Genomic DNA, 19,020 nt, shown 5'->3' with positions numbered 1-19,020 from the left:
ACAGCAGCGTCCAACAGAAACTACGCTAGCTGGGTTGGTTTGTGCCTCTGGATGACTCGTAATTCCCAATCCAGAGGCACACGGCTGGAAGCTTCCAGCCGTATCCCTCGGTAACTTCCTAAACGACACCACACTCAGAATTGCTGTCGGCCTGCGCCTCGGCGTACCAGTCAGGCAGTCACCATTCCACACCGTTGCAATTGTGCGGTGAATGGGCCGATGAGCAAGGATACCATGGCCTGAGTTGTAAAAAATGCCGGGGCCGGAAGCCCAGACATAGCTGTATCAATGCCACTTTAAAACGCGCCTTTGCTTCCGCCGGTATTGAAACGGAACTGGAACCACCTGGCACTTGTCTTACCAATGGCAAGCGCCCCGACGGAGTGACTTTGGTCCCATGGGAAAGAGGAAAGATGTTGACCTGGGACCGTGGGACGCCACATGTGTGTGCACGGTAGCCTTGTCGCACATCGCGGCAACATCGAAGCAAGCGGGGGCAGCTGCGGCGCGCGCAGAACAGGATAAATTGAGCGGCAAAGTATCGGGAACTCACCCGAGATTACCTGTTCCGTGCAGTATAGGCGTCGAAACAGAGCACTCGGACCGGACGCCTCTCATTTGGTCACCGAAGTCGGGAAATGATACAACAGGAAACAGACAAGGTACGGGCGACGGAGTATCTGCGCCAACGGAACAGCATTGACATCCAACGCGGGAACGCGGCCTCTGTCTTGGGAACAGCGCCTCGCATCGGCCAACTTAGACGAAATGTTCTGTGTGATTAGGCCGCCTACTTCCGTAGTCGGCTGAGGCTGTGCATTAATTAGTACAATTCTATCACTATTATAGGAAACTTGTGACTGTATTGCATCGCCAAATTGAACAAGATTTTGTGATCTGTGGATTCTCGTTGCAACAATAATTATAATCAATTGTTATATGAATACTAAACATCTCTTGCAGACCTTCGGCCTCTCCTGATTGTAACGCGTGATCTCCGCTTCTACTCAATCGATTTTTTTGCTTTAAATTGCATAAAAATCCTTCCAGTGCGGGGAGTGTTCTTAGACTCTTGTCCTTTCGCCATTGCGATCGCCGTAGGCCCAGTGGTCACTGAAAAGCTTGTTACCATGGATGCCATAGGGCTAAGATGGGCAGCTCTGTTGCCACGAGCTTTACAAATTTGAACAAGAAAAATTTTCGGCTTCGCCTCTGCGTTTCTTGTGCTCCCCTGGCTGAGTGAACACTTAACCAATCACTTCGCCCACTGATAAACCACTACAACAGCTTCTCAGATTCAGTAGAATTCAGCAGAATAAGCAGAAACTTAGCAGCCGAGCCATGAACCAAAAAACTTTAGGGCAAAAGGTCAACACCCACAATTCTCACCGCCGGCAATTAACCATCCTGAATAAGTAGCTGTAGCCTGTCTGGCTTTGCCATTCTGACTTTGCAACACAATCCAACACACGAAGATACGACGTAATTTTAAATAGTCGTAAGCCAATATTCATCCGTGCTCAGCTTGTATATGTACAGGTACTGTACGAGGACGAGCTTAGTACATATGATAGACAAAAAAACTAGCGAGAGAATCTGATAACCATGCCCGGCCCGTGCAACACGGGCAACCACCCAGGTCTGTCAGTGCTGGTAAATACATCACATTTAATACAAATAATCACCCCAGTATTAAATACCGCACGCTTTATTTCTTACAGTAAAACTTTGACTTTGTAGAACCACATGTGAAATTTCAGAGTACTCACTTTTTACCCATTCTGAAAGATTTTTTAATTTTAGTCGGAGTATTTGTCACATCGCTAAGTCCGCTACGAGTGTTTCTTTTCGCTTATTTTTCTGCATCAGTTTTTCTGCTTCCCGTTGCTCGAGCGCTGCGATTACTTTACTGTCAGTCGCAATAAGCCCTGCTTCGGCGCGCAGACGAGAATCTTTAAGTTTTCTCTTTTTCTGAGGACGTCGCTGGCAGGTTCCTCCACACAATTCTCACTCAACGGTAGGCCCGAAACAACGCTGATACTCGTGAAAGAAATCTCCATCGCAGGTGCAGAAAACAAACTGGCAGGTAGCCGTACGTCGGTGATATTCTCAATTTCTCATCGTAGTACATCTCGCCAGATGAATCTTTATATTTAGATGGTAATTTTATAACATTACTATCAAGAGATTGGTTAATTAATGTCAGTCACTGGTTACTGGAAATTTTGCGGAGAACCAATTATAAACAGAGTTATAAAACCAAAACAAAACTCGCATTTAAATTTCAATACGAGTGTGCGTTACCGTAAATAGCAGACCGTGTTCAGCTAACGGCTGCGTGACGGCGCGCGGCTACCGCCAGCCTAAGGTGGCTGACAGTGTTGCACAGCACGCAAATGGTTATCAGATTCTCTCGCTAGTTTTTTTGTCTATCACATGTACTAAGCTCGTCCTCGTACCATTAATACGGCGTTACTGTGGACTTGGCGCTACCAAAGTAACAACTGTCGCACAGCGCGGACGCAGGCGGACGGCGGCGGTGTGCACTACACAGTAAACTTGCCGCAATGGCGTGCCGTTGGCGTCAGTGTATGGCGCGGCGGCGGCGCTCAGCGCGCTAATTACTGTTTACGTTGCTGGCGTCGCTGGCAGCTGGTGTTGCATTTCTGCCCCAGCGATTTTCCATTCCGTCCTCCGTCTCTTTCGCTTTCTAAACTCGAAACTCTCCTCAAAGCCCAACCGTATTGATCTGCGTGTATCAATCTCCATTATCAGCTATAATTTCCCATCCATCTCTGTGTGCGCCGCAATTTTAAACTGGCCATTGATCGTCGAAGGCTAATAACAGCGGATTACATCCATTGGCCTGTTGAAACGTGTCTGATCATGTCGGATAATCCTGGCTAATTTGCCCCTTCACTCTTCCCTCTCATTGTGTGATGCCGAGACCTGTGTGGATTCTTGTCCGTGTTGATCGTGGCGCCCAGCAGCTCCATGATCCAAATTCTGCCGCGTTTCATCCGTAAGAACGTCATGCAGTCCAGTAATCCGCCTGCCACCGTCAACGGCGCTCCGTCACACCATAATAATGGCTCCTCAGCGGCGCCTGTGCAGCAGAATGGCTACAAGGCCGAAGTGCGCCTGCATGCCATGCCGTAAGTGAGAGTAATTAGATGCCCGGAGAAGGGACAGAATTCTTGGTTGCTGCGTAATCGCGGGGTGGCTCGCTGGAGCCTCGGGGTGGGTTCTTCGCAATAGCTGGGTCAGAGCGTGGCTGTGTTAGTATACTGCTGCGCGGCTGGCGTGTGCGGCCAAGCCTCGAGTTTAGATAGCCGTGCGTCGATTTAATGCTGGCTTTTTTTCCTCCAAACATGCCGAGCATCTTCAATTTTTCTTGACAGTGATCTTGAATTTTCCATGAGTGTTGCACTGTTGCGTTTCTCTTGGTCCTGAATAATCTTTTTAAAAATTAGGGTTTGCATTAATTTTTCTTACATTAATCTGTCGTTTGTTGATATTGCATTTTCTTTGGAGCTCAATCAATTTTTTTAAAAACCCATAAGGTTTTAATTTTATTAAATGAGCCTTTTATCGTTCTTTGATTTGACATTTTCTTTGGAATTTTATTAGTTTCTTAAAAATCAGGGTTGTAATTTCAAATGTTTTGAATTACCTTTTGCTGAATATTATTGAATAGTAAACTTGAAAATGTAATTATATAATTTGAAATTTTTGGGATGTTGCAGGAAATGTTGGAGATAACCAAATAAGTGGAAAATTACGAAATAACATGGTAATTAATGAGGATTAAGTATTAATGGATACATTTTAATCCTTCAAAAAGTCACAAATCTAATGGAAATTTTGATGGACTGACACCTCACCGAATGCTAATATTGCTGCATAAAATTTAGTTATAATCATTCGGTTAATTTGATTTGATGCCCATTTCTTGACCGTTTCTTTAAAGCTTTCGATATGATCTGAGAGTTGAAACAGATAAACTGAATTCTCAAACAGAAATCATAAATAATCAGAAATAATTTGAAATCATAAATAATCAGAAATAATTTGAAATCATCCTACATTTTTTGGAATATTATTTAAAGGCCTCTTTCCTTAAATCAGCTTTGGCATGATATCCGAAAATTCGAAATTATGGTCATTTGTTTGTTTGCCTAGTTGACTCTGTGAGGTTGTGTGAGAAAATTGTGGTTTCGCCAAGTAGGAGCTGGTATGCAAATTGTGCTGTGAATTAATTGCGCAACGCGGTGTTTGGCGAGTGGTGCGCGGAGGAAAATGGCCGGATTGTGGCTGTGTCAATAATTGAGCAGGTTCGGTAGCATCTCGACGCCCATTGATATGCTGATGAGGTGGATGAGGTGTGCGCCGTAAAATGCTGTTGAAATTCCGAAAATGCACACACACACAACGCGCCACAATAGAGAATGCGGATCGGCTGTTTACTGTTCACACATCTCCCCGCGAAATTTTAATAAATAGCCGTGTTGTGCCATAACAAAATTGACACCATTCTGCGGCTGACACGGAGAATTGATAGCTAGCCCCGGCGGAAAATGGGTTGTGTTGTGAGAGGAAATAAGAGAATGTTGGCAGGCTACTGTTGTCCTTTTTATCGCGCTTCAACATCTCCTTTCACCCATATTTTACACAGTCAATATCGCTGAAAAGAGATCGGTTTACGCCGATAAAAACGGCTGTAAAATGAGTCAGTTTGTACTGGATCGGCTAACAGATCACGCGAATTATGGGAGAAAATTATTGACGATTTTCAGGGCTTTTATTCGAATTTCCAAAGGAAGCGTCGTCGTGAAAGGATATCGAAATAATTTTAAAATAAATAAATATTAAATCAGCACTTGACAAATATTAACTTATGCTATTTGTGTTAAAAGGTCTATTAGAATTTAAAGTAAATTAAAGACATTAAAACATTGTTAAATATATTGGGACATAAAATATTTTTAAATTAATTAAATATTAAATCAGCAGTTGAAAGAAATTAACTTGTATTATTCCCGTTAAAAATGATTTCTGAGAATTTAAAACGAATTAAAATGGATTTGAAAAATATGAATCCCGAGCGTTATTTTCGAACTAAGGAAAGTATTGCCTAAAATATAAAAATCATACCGTCAGAAAATGGCAGGAAAAAATGAAGCCAAATTAGCGAATCGTTTTGCTGTGTCGACTTGAAAAAGTTTCGGAATAGGGAGTAATAATTAAAATATTGATTTAAATAACCGGAAACAACAGGAAGGCATTTTTATACGGTCAGCTGTCTCCCGATATTTGCGAAACTTTTGCTTATTTTTGCAGTTGGTTCCACGGGAAGATCGGGCGCGACAAGGCGGAGCAGCTGCTGACGCCGCCGTTCGACGGGATGTTCCTGGTGCGCGAGAGCACCAACTTCCCCGGCGACTACACCCTGTGCGTGTCCTACGCCGGCAAAGTGGAGCACTACCACATCATCTACCGCAACAACCTCCTCACCATCGACGAGGAGGAGATGTTCGATACCCTCGCACAACTTGTCGAGGTACACACATTTTTTTGAATTTTTTGTTTATTTGTTTTTCTGGTTATTTTTAATACTGTTTTGTATATTTGTATTGATTTTATTTTTTTGTAATTTTTGTTTATTTATTTTTGTGATTCTTTGTATTTTTTGATTTTGTTTAACCGTTTTCTCCGCTGAATTCGTCTTCACTTTGATCAGTTTTAATTTTTGTCTCTAATGTGGAAGTGTTTTACTTTAGAGTCCTTTTTTTAAAACTGAAAAAATGGGTGAAAATGTAAAAAAATGGATTTTTCAATTGGAAAATAAAATTTATTTTTATTTTGTATTTTTTGGGGTGTCTGGCGATTGCTGGCCGTTTAATATCCGATGAATGTCAGGCTGCAGCATTTTTGATGCGTTTAGGGAGATAATTGTATACACGAACCAGTCAGCAATGAATGCGATGACGGGTGTTTAGTGGGGTTTTTGTAAAGCATTGCAAGCGCTGGAATATCGGCCAGGTGATTAATGTACGCACCTGTGCTGACTCTCTGCGGCTTTTCCAACCATTTATCAACGCACAATTCCTCGGCAAGTGCCCACTTGAAGGCTCATGTATAATTAGGATAAACAGTCTGCAGTCTTTCAGGGCTGTTTGCAGTCTCCGGCAATATTTGTTATTTACTTAAAAAATTTATTTAAATTTCTGTAGTTAATTTTTTTAAGAATAATTTTCCAGTTAATTGTTTTTTTAATATAACTGGCTTTTTTTGGGTGATTTTTGGCAATATCTCGAAAATAACTGTTAAAATAATCGAATAATAAATAAAACAATAATAATTTATTAAAAAAGGAAGAGCTGTATTAATATTTAATAATAATATTAATAAATGTTGAAATTTAACATAATAAATAATCGAAAATAAATATATAAAATGTTTGGAGAGGAAAATAAAATGCAAGTTATTCGAATAAATCGAGGAAAATCATTGTTGGCGTGACGGAAAAGATGTGTGACAGTTTTTCTTTTGCGAGTCAGTCGCCCGCGATTTTTAAAGTGAATAAAAAAGACGGTAGTGACTAGTCGGTAGTTGTTTAGAAACTCGTTGACCTGATTTGTGAGAAATGTCAGAAAGGGCTGTAGCGCGGCAGTTAAGTGGCCACAGTCTTACCGTTAAGGCTGTTCATCGAAAAACACTGGTGTAGCGCGAACAAGTCGGTGGTTTGTTGTCGTTTTCTGGCGTGGCCGGTGCTGATTCTGGCCAGAATTAAATCAGCTGCCGGATGGTCAGTGTATAGACTCGCTATATTGACAGTCGCGCAGTTATTTTTCCGATGTTTTATGATGCGACGGATGCGAAACACGTTGCCGGCAGATCGAATAAATATTAGCCAGATCAGCGCTGATTTTTCTGACGTTTCGGTTTTGTTACATTAAGCTGCCGTGACACGTTGAGCGGGGCTCAATCTTGTGCTGTCAAAAGTTTCGGGACAGAAGTGTTTGTTTAATGAACTTGTACACATTAGCAAAAATAAAAAAATTGTCATAAATTTTTTTCCATGTTTACCTTTTCTATCTTAAAAAAATCTGATTTAATGAAGATGTCTTCCGTGAAAATTAAAAAAAATAATATTTGTTATTTTATTGTTGTTTATTTGTTATTTATTTTTTATCATTTTAATTTTTGTTGTTCTTCTTCATTACTAATTTTTCGTTGTATTTTTGTATGGTTATTGTTTTTTTTAGCGGATTTAAACTTAGATGTCCTTCTTGAAAAATAGGAAAGAAACAAACGATAATAAATAGTTATTTATTTTTCTAATAATAATTTTTATACAATTTTTTACGATAATAATTTTATGATGATATTGATAATGTTGATAACTTTTATGACGATAATTTTATGATGATAATTTTAATTTGGGCATTTATTTCTCAATATGTACAAAGCGAGCTTCGCTCAGCAATAATTTTGATAGCATTTTAATTAGCGTAAAATTATTTATTATATTTTAAATACATAAACATTTTCTCTATTGGCGCCTGCACGTCTGTGAAGTCTGTTGCCCTGTGCCGCGCCACTCCCTAAATCGTAACACTCGTTTAAGCTTCAATAAACTTCAAAATATAACAAATGAACGATAAATACATGGCGTCTTTGCAACCAGCGATTCGGAAAAGAAATTATCATAAAATTGTGTAACCCGTTAGGAGCTACTGTATGGAAATGTGATTACGAAGGGGTCCATGCTAAATTGCACGTGAAATGCGCTCTTTAACAAAATCGCGGCCGGGCCGACCCAATGTGCCGGAAATACCGACGGTTGGCTAAAAGCGTGATTATTGCGGCATTTAATGCTGCAATACCGAGCGCTAACCTGTTGGAGCGCAGCACGACACAGACCGGCCAATTATATCGATGATTTATGGCGAACTATAGACACGACCCCGGCGTGAGTCAGAGAAAAGCCGCGCGCACACCGGAAATTTGAATGATGGCTGTGTTGTGTGTATCATCATTGGAAAGCAAGCGTTTTTCGGCTGTATATTCGCCGGGTAACTGACTTGGCTGGCGGTCATGCGCAGTACACTTGTCGGTTGAATTTATTTTCGGGGTGCTGTAACGCGGGTTTCATGAGCTGTGCGTAATGTATCGGTTGAGATGCGAGAATGATAATTAGTTCCAGTTAAAAGCTACAATAAATTTTGGGTTAATGGGCAATAATTCATGGTGTCCCGTTTTGTCGACAAGGGCCGATTAATTAGCCGGTTAAATTATTGTTCGTTTACCGTCAATTAAACTGACTGGAAAAGAAGTCGTTGTGATTAAGAAATAATTCTAAATAAATTGTTGATTATTAAATGATGCATCGTCCAAATAATAACTGAGTGAAAATCGGCAGCCAAATGATGCAGCCGTCGTGAAATTTTGGATACTGTATTATTGTGATAAACGTTATAATGGCACGAATTAGTTTTATTTGATTAGTGCTGCGAATAAGAATTGTGGTTTTTACTCGTATTTAATTGAAGTTTTTTTTTTTAAAATAATTTTTGGTAGACTGTATTTATTTTATTTTTGATTCTTGGCGAAGGGTGGAGACGTCGTATCGGCGCATTGTATTGTACTTACATATTTAATCAGTAAGAATTTATTTTGCTTTAAAAAATTGTTTTAAATTGTTATTAATTTTTACTCGTCATTTTATTGGATTACTTGTTTATTGATTTTTATTCCACAACAGCCTGTACTCAATGACAAGAAGCCTGCGCAAATTTAAACTAATTAAAATGATTTAATTTTAATCCATGCGTTTTGAAATTAATATTTTTTTAAAAGATTGTATTTATTTTATTTTTGATTGCGTTAGGAGAAGTGTGGACCGTGGAGGCGTCGTAGGATACATATTTAATCGTTAAAAAATTGTTTGGTTGTGTAGCATTATCAGTTGGACGCGGACGGGCTGTGCACGCAGCTGAGCATTCCGGTGCCGAAGAAGGGCAACCACGAGGTCTGCGTGGACACCAAAGCCTTCGAGGACGCCGGGTGGGTGGTGCCCAGTCAGGAGCTGCAGCTCGGCGACGTCCTCGGCAAGGGCGAATTCGGAGGTAAGGAAACACTGGCCACCGAATGGATAAATTCTCTTTCCGCACAGGCGAACGACTGCGAAAAAAATAGCACTTAGAAACCAGGATAAATAAAAATATTACACAAATGTACAAAGTATGATTTAAAAGTCCTACAGTAAGTATATTATAAGTTAAAACTGTAGTATTATTAACATAATTTACCGGGTAAAACGATATATTTGAAAGTGTAGTATTATTGTGTTTGAATTTTAATTACTCTTTGTAATTTTTAATATTGATATAAAATGAGTTTAAATTATTTTGGTGATATTGTGTTGGTTTTTGGCTGTTAAAGTGCAGTGTGTTGTAGACGTTCTGCTGGGTTATCTGCGTGGCTGCAAAGTGGCCGTGAAGAGCCTGAAGGATCCGCATGCCGTGCAGATGTTCTTGGCCGAGGCGTCCGTCATGACGTAAGGACATGCGTGGCCATTTCAATAAATTGCGAATGAATAAACAACCGCTTGCACATGCTGCAGGGCCCTGCGGCATCCCAACCTGGTGCAGCTGAAGGGCGTGGTGCTGGACGGGCCGTCCGTGTACCTCCTCACCGAGTACATGGGCAAGGGCAACCTCGTCGACTTCCTGCGTTCCCGCGGCCGCCAGCACGTCACCAAACGCGACCAGCTCCTCTTCTCCCGGTGCGTCTACTTTTTTCCTGTGTTAATTTTTCAAACAATCACTGGTCGACAAGTTCGACTTTTTAGTTCAGCCATAGTGATCATGCTTTATTCCGTTTCGTCTGTAAAAATAAGAAAACAAATTTATTTTACATTTTTTTGCCAAAAATCTCAGTCGGCGGCGTACCTGTTGAACAAGAAATATTGTAGTGGGATGGCTTTGTGTTCCAATTAAAAAGGTGATGACACGCTGACTGTTTTAGAAGAATATTCAGTCATTTTCTGTATATGCGAGTTTAGTATTTTTTTCCGTGTGGGGAATCAGTTTTCTGTCGATTTCTGTAAAATACCGGCAAGATAAGACGGCACATTAGGCAAAGCAGTGTGGCGTGATTTGATGCGTGGTGACTGCAGGGACACGTGCGCCGGCATGGCCCACCTGGAGGCCAAGAAGGTGGTCCACCGGGATCTGGCGGCGCGCAACGTGCTGCTGTCGGACGGGCTGACGGCCAAGGTCAGCGATTTCGGGCTGGCCCGCGACATCAACTTCACCACCGACGGCGGCAAGCTGCCCATCAAGTGGACCGCCCCCGAGGCCCTCAAGTACAATGTGCGTCTTGACAAACATTCCGGCAGGCCAGTTATCCCGGTTGGCGTTGTAAATTATCTGCCATAGTTTTCCCGATTTATTTTGCAGTTTTACGAAAACATTCTGTAGAGGAAAATTAGATATACTGCGTTCAAACGTTTACAGTAATTATTATGAAATTATTTCCTAATGTTTTTTGAAATACCAAGTACGTTGTGGAAAATGTAATGGCGATTTATGGCTGATAAATTAGGGTGGCTTTTAAGCCTTTTATAAACTAAATTTGTTTTAATTTTGCTGAAATAGTTCATAGAGGAAAATATGGAGAAAATGTGAAAATTATTGTTTTATTTCAAATGGTGAAATGTGGTAAGAGTGGGAAAAACGTAGGGACGCGTAATGCTGTAATTAGCGAATCTGCGCTAAAATGCGGTAATAAAAATGCGGTGGTATTTGTGCAGAGATTCTCTAATAAGTCGGATGTGTGGAGTTTCGGCATATTATTATGGGAGATTTATTCGTTTGGACGGGTGCCGTATCCGCGAATACCCCTGGCCGACGTTGTCAAGGTGAGTTTGCATCGACATCGATTTATTGTCGATTATAATGATGTTTTCGCTGCAATGCGGTAAATATTTGTGACATAAAAATTAGTAATTATTATCAGTGATTTTCGTCGGGGAGATTTCCTCATTTTGTTTGATATTATTCCGTTATTTCTTAATTTCTTTGAAAAGTTTCTTAGTATAAACTAGAAATAAAAGTGTTGTCATTTTGCTTGATTTAATATAATAATCATGAGTATTATTTTATGTTTAATAATACTTAAAAAAACAGTTGCCTAGGAGAAAACTGTTTCGAACTAAATTAAATTGTACAAATTGTACGCCAGTAGGTAATCAGAAGCCATCACGCATACTACAGTAATTAAAGTAAGTGTGACCTTTATGCGCGTGCCACAGTACTACGATCATCCGTTATTGATTTGGTTTCAAGTTACCTGCTACGTGGAATTTTTCACTGTATTTCTTTCGCTTCTGTTTTTTTATGGTGAATGAATGGTATTCGTCGGAGAAACTGCTTTATTCTTGATGATGTTATTCATTTACTTAATAATATCTTTAGGAAGTTAATTAGTTAAAAATGAGGAAATTTATTGTGTAAAATTATATTATAAATATCTATCTATTATTTATTTGTATAAAATTATGTTTGATTGAATTTCTGTTTAGTATGGACTGAATGCAGTCACAACAGGAAAAACTATCCCCTTAATCGTACTCTCTAATACTGTGTACGGAATCAGAATAGGAAAATCACCACCCATGATCCTTGAAATTGAAAATCATAGAAAACAATACGAAACTACTGTGCCTTCTAATAAGCCAGTTACAAGCCATTCGTTAATACGTACTGAAGAAGCAATGGTAACCGGGCTTACGTGCCATCACACTACAGTTATGCCTTGTACACTCGGTTGTAATTAACGTGTTTGGTGTAATATTTTGCTGTATTTCTGTTGGTTTTAATGTATTTCTGCAGCTATACGAGACATCTCTTTATTTACTTTTTATTTAGATATCTATTTGTTCAGATATTTATCTATGGAGATATACGAGAATCTCATATATTATCTCCATAAACAAATATCTAAATAAATACATATTTAAAAAAATATGTGTAAAACTTATAAATACATAGCTAAATAAATACATACATACATAATAAATAATGACAGTAATGAATTCGGTTGTTTTTTCAATGTGTAACTTCGAACTTTTTTTAATTAGTGTCTTTCGGTGCAGGCTTTTTGTTACGTTTAATTGGCTATTGCCTGCATAAAGGGTTATAATAAATACCGAGATATATTATATCTCTGTAAATAAAAGAATAAATTAATAAGTATCTGATACATTTTTATTTGTTTGTTTATAGATATATATGTGTATTAATGTATTTGTATTATATATTATTTGTCTCGTACATTGAAAATATGCGTTGTGATGGGTGTAGCACGTGGAGAAGGGCTACCGCATGGAGGCGCCCGAGGGCTGTCCCGTGGAGATCTACGAGATGATCCGCGCCGCCTGGGAGCCCATCCCGGAGAACCGGCCCTCCTTTAGCGAGCTGATGCTGCGCCTGGAGGCCCTCGCCGGCGCCTACACTTAGCGCTGCCGGCGCGGCCTTTTTTAGCCTGTTTTATGTGTTGTCTTTTTCTAAAATTGATTGTTCTGCTCGTTCTGCTGCTCCTGCCTTCGACCGACCGGCCCCCTGTTTTCCTTGTTTAATGGACTAAATCTTATGGTGTTTCTTTGGGATGAATGTCGTGGATTGGATGATAGTTGGCTGCTGACTCCAACGGGACGCGTTTGTGCGTCCCGTTTTTGACTCAATTGTACACCGGTTGAAATGTGACTTAATTAATGCCTTTTATTAGCTGCTGATGCTGATTATGGGTTATGTCAGTTCTTTGAAAGAATAAAAAATGCCACACATAATCCATGAATTAATGATTTCCTGTAATACAGTGTACATAAAATATTGGCGCAAATAAGCGAATAACTTCCCAGTAAAGAAGCAAAACATTCAATTTTCCCAGCAAGAAAAAATATGAAAAAGGCCACAAGTATTCGATTAATTAATAATTCCCCCAGCAAAGCAATATACGAGGACATATTTTAGCAACAATAGCGAACACTTTTTTCGTAAAGATCGAGACCAAATTGACAAAATGAATGATTAATTTGCCAGCAGGAAAATATAAAAAATGCCATGGAAAAATCTTTTCGCGATAGAAAAACCCCGTAAAACAGCTGCCTGAAAAGTAAATAATTTCTTAAAGAAATAAAAAGTCTGCACATAATTTAGTGATTTTCCAGTAAAAAGGTCAACAAGAAGCCATAGTAATAAATGGTTTAGAGTAAAAAACAAAAGTGCCTCGAATAAACGAATACTTGCCGGGTAAAACATGTGCCACAAATAATAAATGAATAATTTCCGAGCGCAATGGACACACGGTGTCATCTTTTCATCCTGCAGCAGCCGTTGCGTCACGCGCCTTTTAAGTGGTGTGGAAGTGTGATGGAAAAGCTGAGTGATCGTCCGCATGGGTGACCGTTTTGTGGAGCGCCATCCAGCCGTGGCAAACTAGCACTACGCGCCTGTGCCGGCCGGTCACTTCACCGGCATATCCGTGTATCGTCGGCGCACGGGGCGTGGAGGAGAGGGTGCTTCACGCGGCCGATGGCTTAACATGTTACTGCGGCAGCCACGTTTGAAGTAAATGTTGACACTTTTGGCGGCAGTGTAAGTTTGTTGGTATGCGATTGCGCAGCAGTCAGCTGTTTGAGACAGTCAGTGTTAACGCATTCTCGTAGTGCAGTGGCATGCTGACGAATCAAATCATCCCTTAGCTCGGTGCGCTTTAACGAAAACATTATTCCGATTTGACGGTAGTTTTTTTGTGACTTTTTAAGAAATTTAACAATAGTGAGTGTTAGGTAAAGCTTGAGTGGCTGACAGCGGTTCTTCTGAGCGGCGAGGCCCCTAATTTTGCACTTGCCTGTCTGAATAACTATTGCAATCCTAATCCGAGAAATGAGAATGTCGCTGGTGAAACTGATGGCCGACGTGATGTGGACCTTGTTCCTGATCTCAGCAGTGGCCAACGTCGCGCAACCGGTAATTAACAGCTCCGTTAATGTTTGCAACAGCCTGTCCGTTGTGCAGTTTGCGTTGATGACCTTCATGTAACAAGGTCACAAGTTTGAAATAAAGTAAAATTTTGTGTAGCAAGATAGCGTAAAGATACAGACTGTAGTGCTTAATTATGTGCCTGCCTCCAGTGATGTCGCTAAGATTTATTTCCGCTAGCCGGTTCGAGTGGACACTGGTTTAATCATGCGCAAATGCCGACTCAATGCTATATGTGTATCTGTATGTATTGGCAGCAATCGAGCCCGGTGATCATGGCCAACTCCGTCGTTCCGCCACAGAATCCGTCGGTGTGGGATTCCTTGGCCATTCTCCAAGGAAAGCGCCACCTAACCACGGTCGACACCATCGATCTCCTGCGCAGCGGCCGACCCGACGTCGACTACCCGATTCTCGATAGTATTCCCGTGGGGAGCTTCCAGTGTGCGGAGCATCAGCCGGGATTTTACGCCGATATGGACACCCGCTGCCAAGGTGCGTCCGGCGTTCGTTGACCAACGGATAGATAATAAAACAATACTCTTAAAGCGTCGCAACTGGAACTGCTTATAGTCTTATACAGCGTCTCTAGGGAGCAAACGGCTGTACAGGTTGGAAAGAATGCCCAAATCACGAATCAGCTATGATTGCGATTTCCACATCTGTCCACAAGGGAAAACTACCAGTTCACTGTGCAGCCACATCGTAGGCCTAATTTAATTAGAACGCTCCGTACGAAGGAAAGACGAACAAAAACTTAAGTCAGGTTTAGAAAATATAGATTGGGCAGTTTCCAGTGAATGTGCCCAGTCATGCAGCGCTCATGGTAAGCTGGTCAGAACCGATAGCCACAACATGGAGAACCGCTTAGACAACATTCATCCGCTTTAAAATACGGCTGACCATTGGTTTGTTACAGTGATTCGGCGGTGCGATACGAATAGCCAACTGTGGAGCTACCTGTGTCCCAATATGACGGTAAATTCGATTTGTTTGCTTTGCTTTTGTGTGGTTTCGTTTGTTGACGGTGTTTACGCCTTCACGGACGGGGAATGCAGGTGTTCAACCAGATCAGTCTGGTGTGTGATTGGTGGTTCAACGTGGACTGCAGGCAGTCCATCCATTTCTACGACTACAGTAATTCCCGGCTGTACCGCGGCCAGGACGTGGTGCTGCTGGATAATCAGGACATCATCGAGATCGCGCAGATGGTGGAGGACGATCTGGACATGCCCAGAAAAACTACCAAGGCCCCGCAGCGCCGTATGGCCACCACCACCGCAAGAAAACGCTAGACTACATCTTGCACCAAAGCGTCAATCACATTGTGTCCGTTGGGCTTCCTAATTCGCACTCGTGATCGGCTGTGCAGTGTGCGTGTCGGGCTAATTCTTATTTTTAAGTCAATCATGTCCCTGAAGCTGGCTGTAAAGCGGTACTAACTTACAGTATGTAACTGGTATGTGTGTCCAGTTTGCCATCGAGATACGTATTACTAACATCAGAATAATTATTGCTCGTATAATAGTAACTACAGAATACGTACGTACTGTTTGACTACGAAGTGAGCAATAATAAATGCTTGAAAGTAGTTGATACCATACTGACAACATCAAAGCTTCTTGAGGCCTATAGCAACACCTTTGCCGCTGCCTCGAGTTAGCAGAAAACGATGCTCTTGATAATTAATACATGAAGGGCAAATATGCTGCATACACATATACAGTTCTCCATAAGAATAACGACACCCGACCCCGACAATGCTACGTTTTTCTTACAATATGGTGGCCGCCCATAAATGCCCTTTTTGGCCGTTCTGCTTGACTTCGCCTACGATGCTGCCGTGTATTTCCTGACGCGCGACCGACACCCCATTTATTATTTGACTGCGCGGTTGCTGGTGCTCCTCGTCAAGTTTATCGCGGGCCGCGGACGCCCATCTCGACCACGGACTTTGCCGCGGCTGGAAGAGTTCTCCCCGGATGAGCAGCGTCGGATTATTGAGACGGCCGCTGGTGCCCTGCCGCGTTGGATCACCTTCCCGGATTTTGAGCGCGTCGAATGGATCAACACGGCCATCGCCCGCATGTGGCTGCCCTGCAGCGACCTTCTGAGCCAGTTCTGTTCCACGCGTTTCGAGCGGTTTGTCCTACAATTACTTATAAGAATTTAACTGATGACCTTTCGATAAATCAAATTTTTTTTTATATACTTATTATTGAGATAAAGAATTTATTTAATTTATAATGAAGGTTTCGGTACATTTGTAATCAGGATTTACCTATTCAGTTTTTGTACACTTACGAAAAATTTTTCGGCTGATTTATACCCTCTACTCATCACCCGTTAATTTTTTCCAAACACCGATAATTTCAGTTTTTCGAATAATTTACTTTTGACCATGTAAAAATTTTTGGCACGTGTATAATTTGTTATTATTAATTAAGATTTTTTATAGATTTGTCATCAATGCGACCGAGCATGCCTATAACTTCAAGTTCGAGACGCTAACCATGGGCACCATCCCGCTGCGCATCGTCGGCATCAAATGTACCGCGACGCACTGGACCGCAAGGAGATCATGTTCGACTGCGAGATGTACTACAACGGCAACGCCGAGTTCGCCTGCAGCGTCTCCGGCATCAAGGCCGGCATCAAGAACGTCCAGCTGCGCGGCGTCCTGCGCGTCATCCTCAAACCCATCCTGGGGCAGGTGCCCTTAATAGGTGGCGCACCCTAATCGCTGTATGTGCCCTTTAGGACCCCACCCGTTCCCTCAGTGACCTTTGCGTAATCTTCTGTTTTCTTGCAGGCGGCATCGAGTTCTTCTTCCTGAACCCGCCCGATGTCGATTTCGACATGACCAACCTCCTCCTCTTCCCGGGGATGAAGGGCACCGTTCACCGGCTGGTCCACGAACAGCTCAAGTCCATGGTGGTCCTGCCGAACCGGCAGACGTTCCTGTGGGCGCGTAGTCAAGTCTACAACGACGTGATGTTTGTGATGCCGCGCGGGGTCCTCCGCGTCCACCTCATCGCCGCCCGGGACCTCCTGGCGCCGGACACCGGCCCGATCACCGCCCACGAGTGCAGTCCCTACGTCAAACTGCAGTTGGGTTCCAAGGAGGACAAGAGCAAACCGGTCCGCAAGAGCGTCAACCCCAACTGGGACCAAATGTTCGATTTCGTCGTCACCGAGCCGGAAGGGCAGATCCTCCACCTCCAGCTCATCAACGAGGAGAACGAGCAGCTCCTGGGCTCGGTGCTGGTCAGTTCCGCGCCGGTGGTGGAGGCGGAGTCCGTCGACCGCTGGTACGATCTGGAGAGCGCCACCAAGACCCAGGTGCACCTCCGCCTGCAGTGGCTCCACCTCTCCGCCAACCGCGATGACCTTTCGTCCGCCCTCCACGAATGCCGGTACCTAGCGCCGCACGCGGAGTCCCCGCTGTCCTCCGGGATCCTGATCGTCGTCCTGGACTCTGCGGAGAACCTCCCGCGGTCTCCCGGGAAGGACGTCCCGCCCTCGCCCAAGGCCATCCTCAATCTCGACACCCAGACGTGGAAATCCCGGACGTGCAACCGCACGTCTGATCCGGTGTGGGAGCAGCAGCATATCTTCTACGTCAGCAATCCACTGCTGCAAAAGTTCACGCTGACGGTGATTAACTGCGAGGACCGGCACCGGTTGGGCGTGGTGACCATCCCGCTGTTGTCGGTGGTGGAGACCGCGGATTTGGTGGTGGATAACTTTTTGCTGTTGATGCACTCGGGACCGGAGGCGAGGATCCGCTTGAAGGTGGTCTTGCGAATTGTGACGTCGCGGGAAATGGCGGAGCGCTACCGGAAAGAGAGCGCCGCCAAGGAGAAAAAGCGGGATGATAGTGTGGGAGCGCAAGCTAGGAGATTTTACGTCTGACGGCTGCGCAGCGAAACCTGTTGGCTCTTTTCGGTGTTGTCACTAAAGCATTGCAGAGTGTAGAAAATACAACCGCTTTTGCATTGCTACAGATAGAATTATTTGTTTCCCTATTTTCTAGTGACTGCTGATGTGAAGCGCCTGCCCGTACGGTATTGCCCGAAACTCCGTCTTTGCTGTAAGACCTGGGCAAGAAACTAGAAAAATCACTAGACATTTTTGCCACGATTATTACTTTATGCATGTTATTAATTAATGTAGAAAATACATCAGCGGAGGATACTGTATGGTCACTATGGTGTATGTACATGAGTCAGTACAGAGTACGCATTTGTGCGGTAGACGGCGTTAAGCGGGAGCGTTGCTCAAGCTGGCAACAGACAACATACCATCAATGAATAAAATACAAAAACTAAAGAGGTACAAAACGAAATGCTGCAGATGCAAAGCTGCCGAAGATCAGTATACACGCCGTTGCCGAGCCGCTAGCTGAAAGGTGGATCTGCACTTAAATGACGTGTAGGTAGGCTTTCTGCATAATCCACTCGTCCAGACGGTCGTTGATGCGGAACCAGCATTCGTACCAACCGGCGTGTTTCCACGTGACGCTCCTCAGCTTCATGGTGGAATTGCAGCGACACTGCTCGTCACTGGCGAACTGAAAAAACCCGTTGAAGTCGTAAGGCGCTGTGACGGCGTCGGCTAAGTCCAGGATGGATTTGGCCCAAAGCAGATCGTCTCCTCTGCGCCACAGAAAACGGTGTCTCAGTTTTCCGGGCAGGAAATTGAAGCGCACCGGGCAGACCATCTCCGCTGGGTCGCCGTGGCGGACGGTGACGTTGGTCATGGGCAGGTGGAAGACGTCGTGGCGGAAGTGGGTGGGGCTGACCCAGTAGCGCTTGGTCACCACCCGCTGGCTGCCGTTGGAGTGCAGGCACTCGTACAGACCGGTGTAGGCGTAGGAGAAGTTCGCGATCTTGATGGTGAACGCACCCGTCCCCACATCGTACTCGGACACCCCCACCACCCACCGAAGTTCTTCCTCGGGACGGGC

At 43.2% G+C, this 19,020-nt stretch overlaps 3 protein-coding genes across 3 annotated transcripts; all 3 read left to right on the top strand.

The window, feature by feature from the left end:
* Positions 1–2,648: 2,648 nt before the first annotated feature.
* Positions 2,649–12,856, top strand: LOC129590888 (tyrosine-protein kinase CSK-like). Its single transcript, XM_055486323.1, has 8 exons — positions 2,649–3,155; positions 5,341–5,560; positions 8,963–9,131; positions 9,463–9,562; positions 9,629–9,790; positions 10,184–10,379; positions 10,820–10,927; positions 12,372–12,856. The coding sequence occupies exons 1-8, from the start codon at positions 2,995–2,997 to the stop codon at positions 12,525–12,527; spliced, it is 1,272 nt and encodes a 423-aa protein (XP_055342298.1). The 5' UTR covers positions 2,649–2,994; the 3' UTR covers positions 12,528–12,856.
* Positions 12,857–13,670: 814 nt separating this feature from the next.
* Positions 13,671–15,533, top strand: LOC129591006 (uncharacterized). Its single transcript, XM_055486484.1, has 4 exons — positions 13,671–14,039; positions 14,309–14,546; positions 14,971–15,029; positions 15,110–15,533. The coding sequence occupies exons 1-4, from the start codon at positions 13,956–13,958 to the stop codon at positions 15,344–15,346; spliced, it is 618 nt and encodes a 205-aa protein (XP_055342459.1). The 5' UTR covers positions 13,671–13,955; the 3' UTR covers positions 15,347–15,533.
* Positions 15,534–15,740: 207 nt separating this feature from the next.
* Positions 15,741–18,295, top strand: LOC129590902 (extended synaptotagmin-2-A-like). Its single transcript, XM_055486347.1, is given in 4 exon segments — positions 15,741–16,193; positions 16,510–16,598; positions 16,601–16,777; positions 16,864–18,295. Coding segments are annotated over 4 exon segments (1,713 nt in total). The 5' UTR covers positions 15,741–15,849; the 3' UTR covers positions 17,967–18,295.
* The last annotated feature ends 725 nt before the right edge of the window (positions 18,296–19,020 follow it).

This window comes from Paramacrobiotus metropolitanus, unplaced genomic scaffold, assembly GCF_019649055.1.
Source record: "Paramacrobiotus metropolitanus isolate TYO unplaced genomic scaffold, Prichtersi_v1.0 Parri_scaffold0000043, whole genome shotgun sequence".
Classification (NCBI taxonomy): Eukaryota; Metazoa; Tardigrada; class Eutardigrada; order Parachela; family Macrobiotidae; genus Paramacrobiotus; species Paramacrobiotus metropolitanus.
Note: the sequence above shows the minus strand (reverse complement) of the source record. Positions and strands in the feature narration are given on the sequence as shown.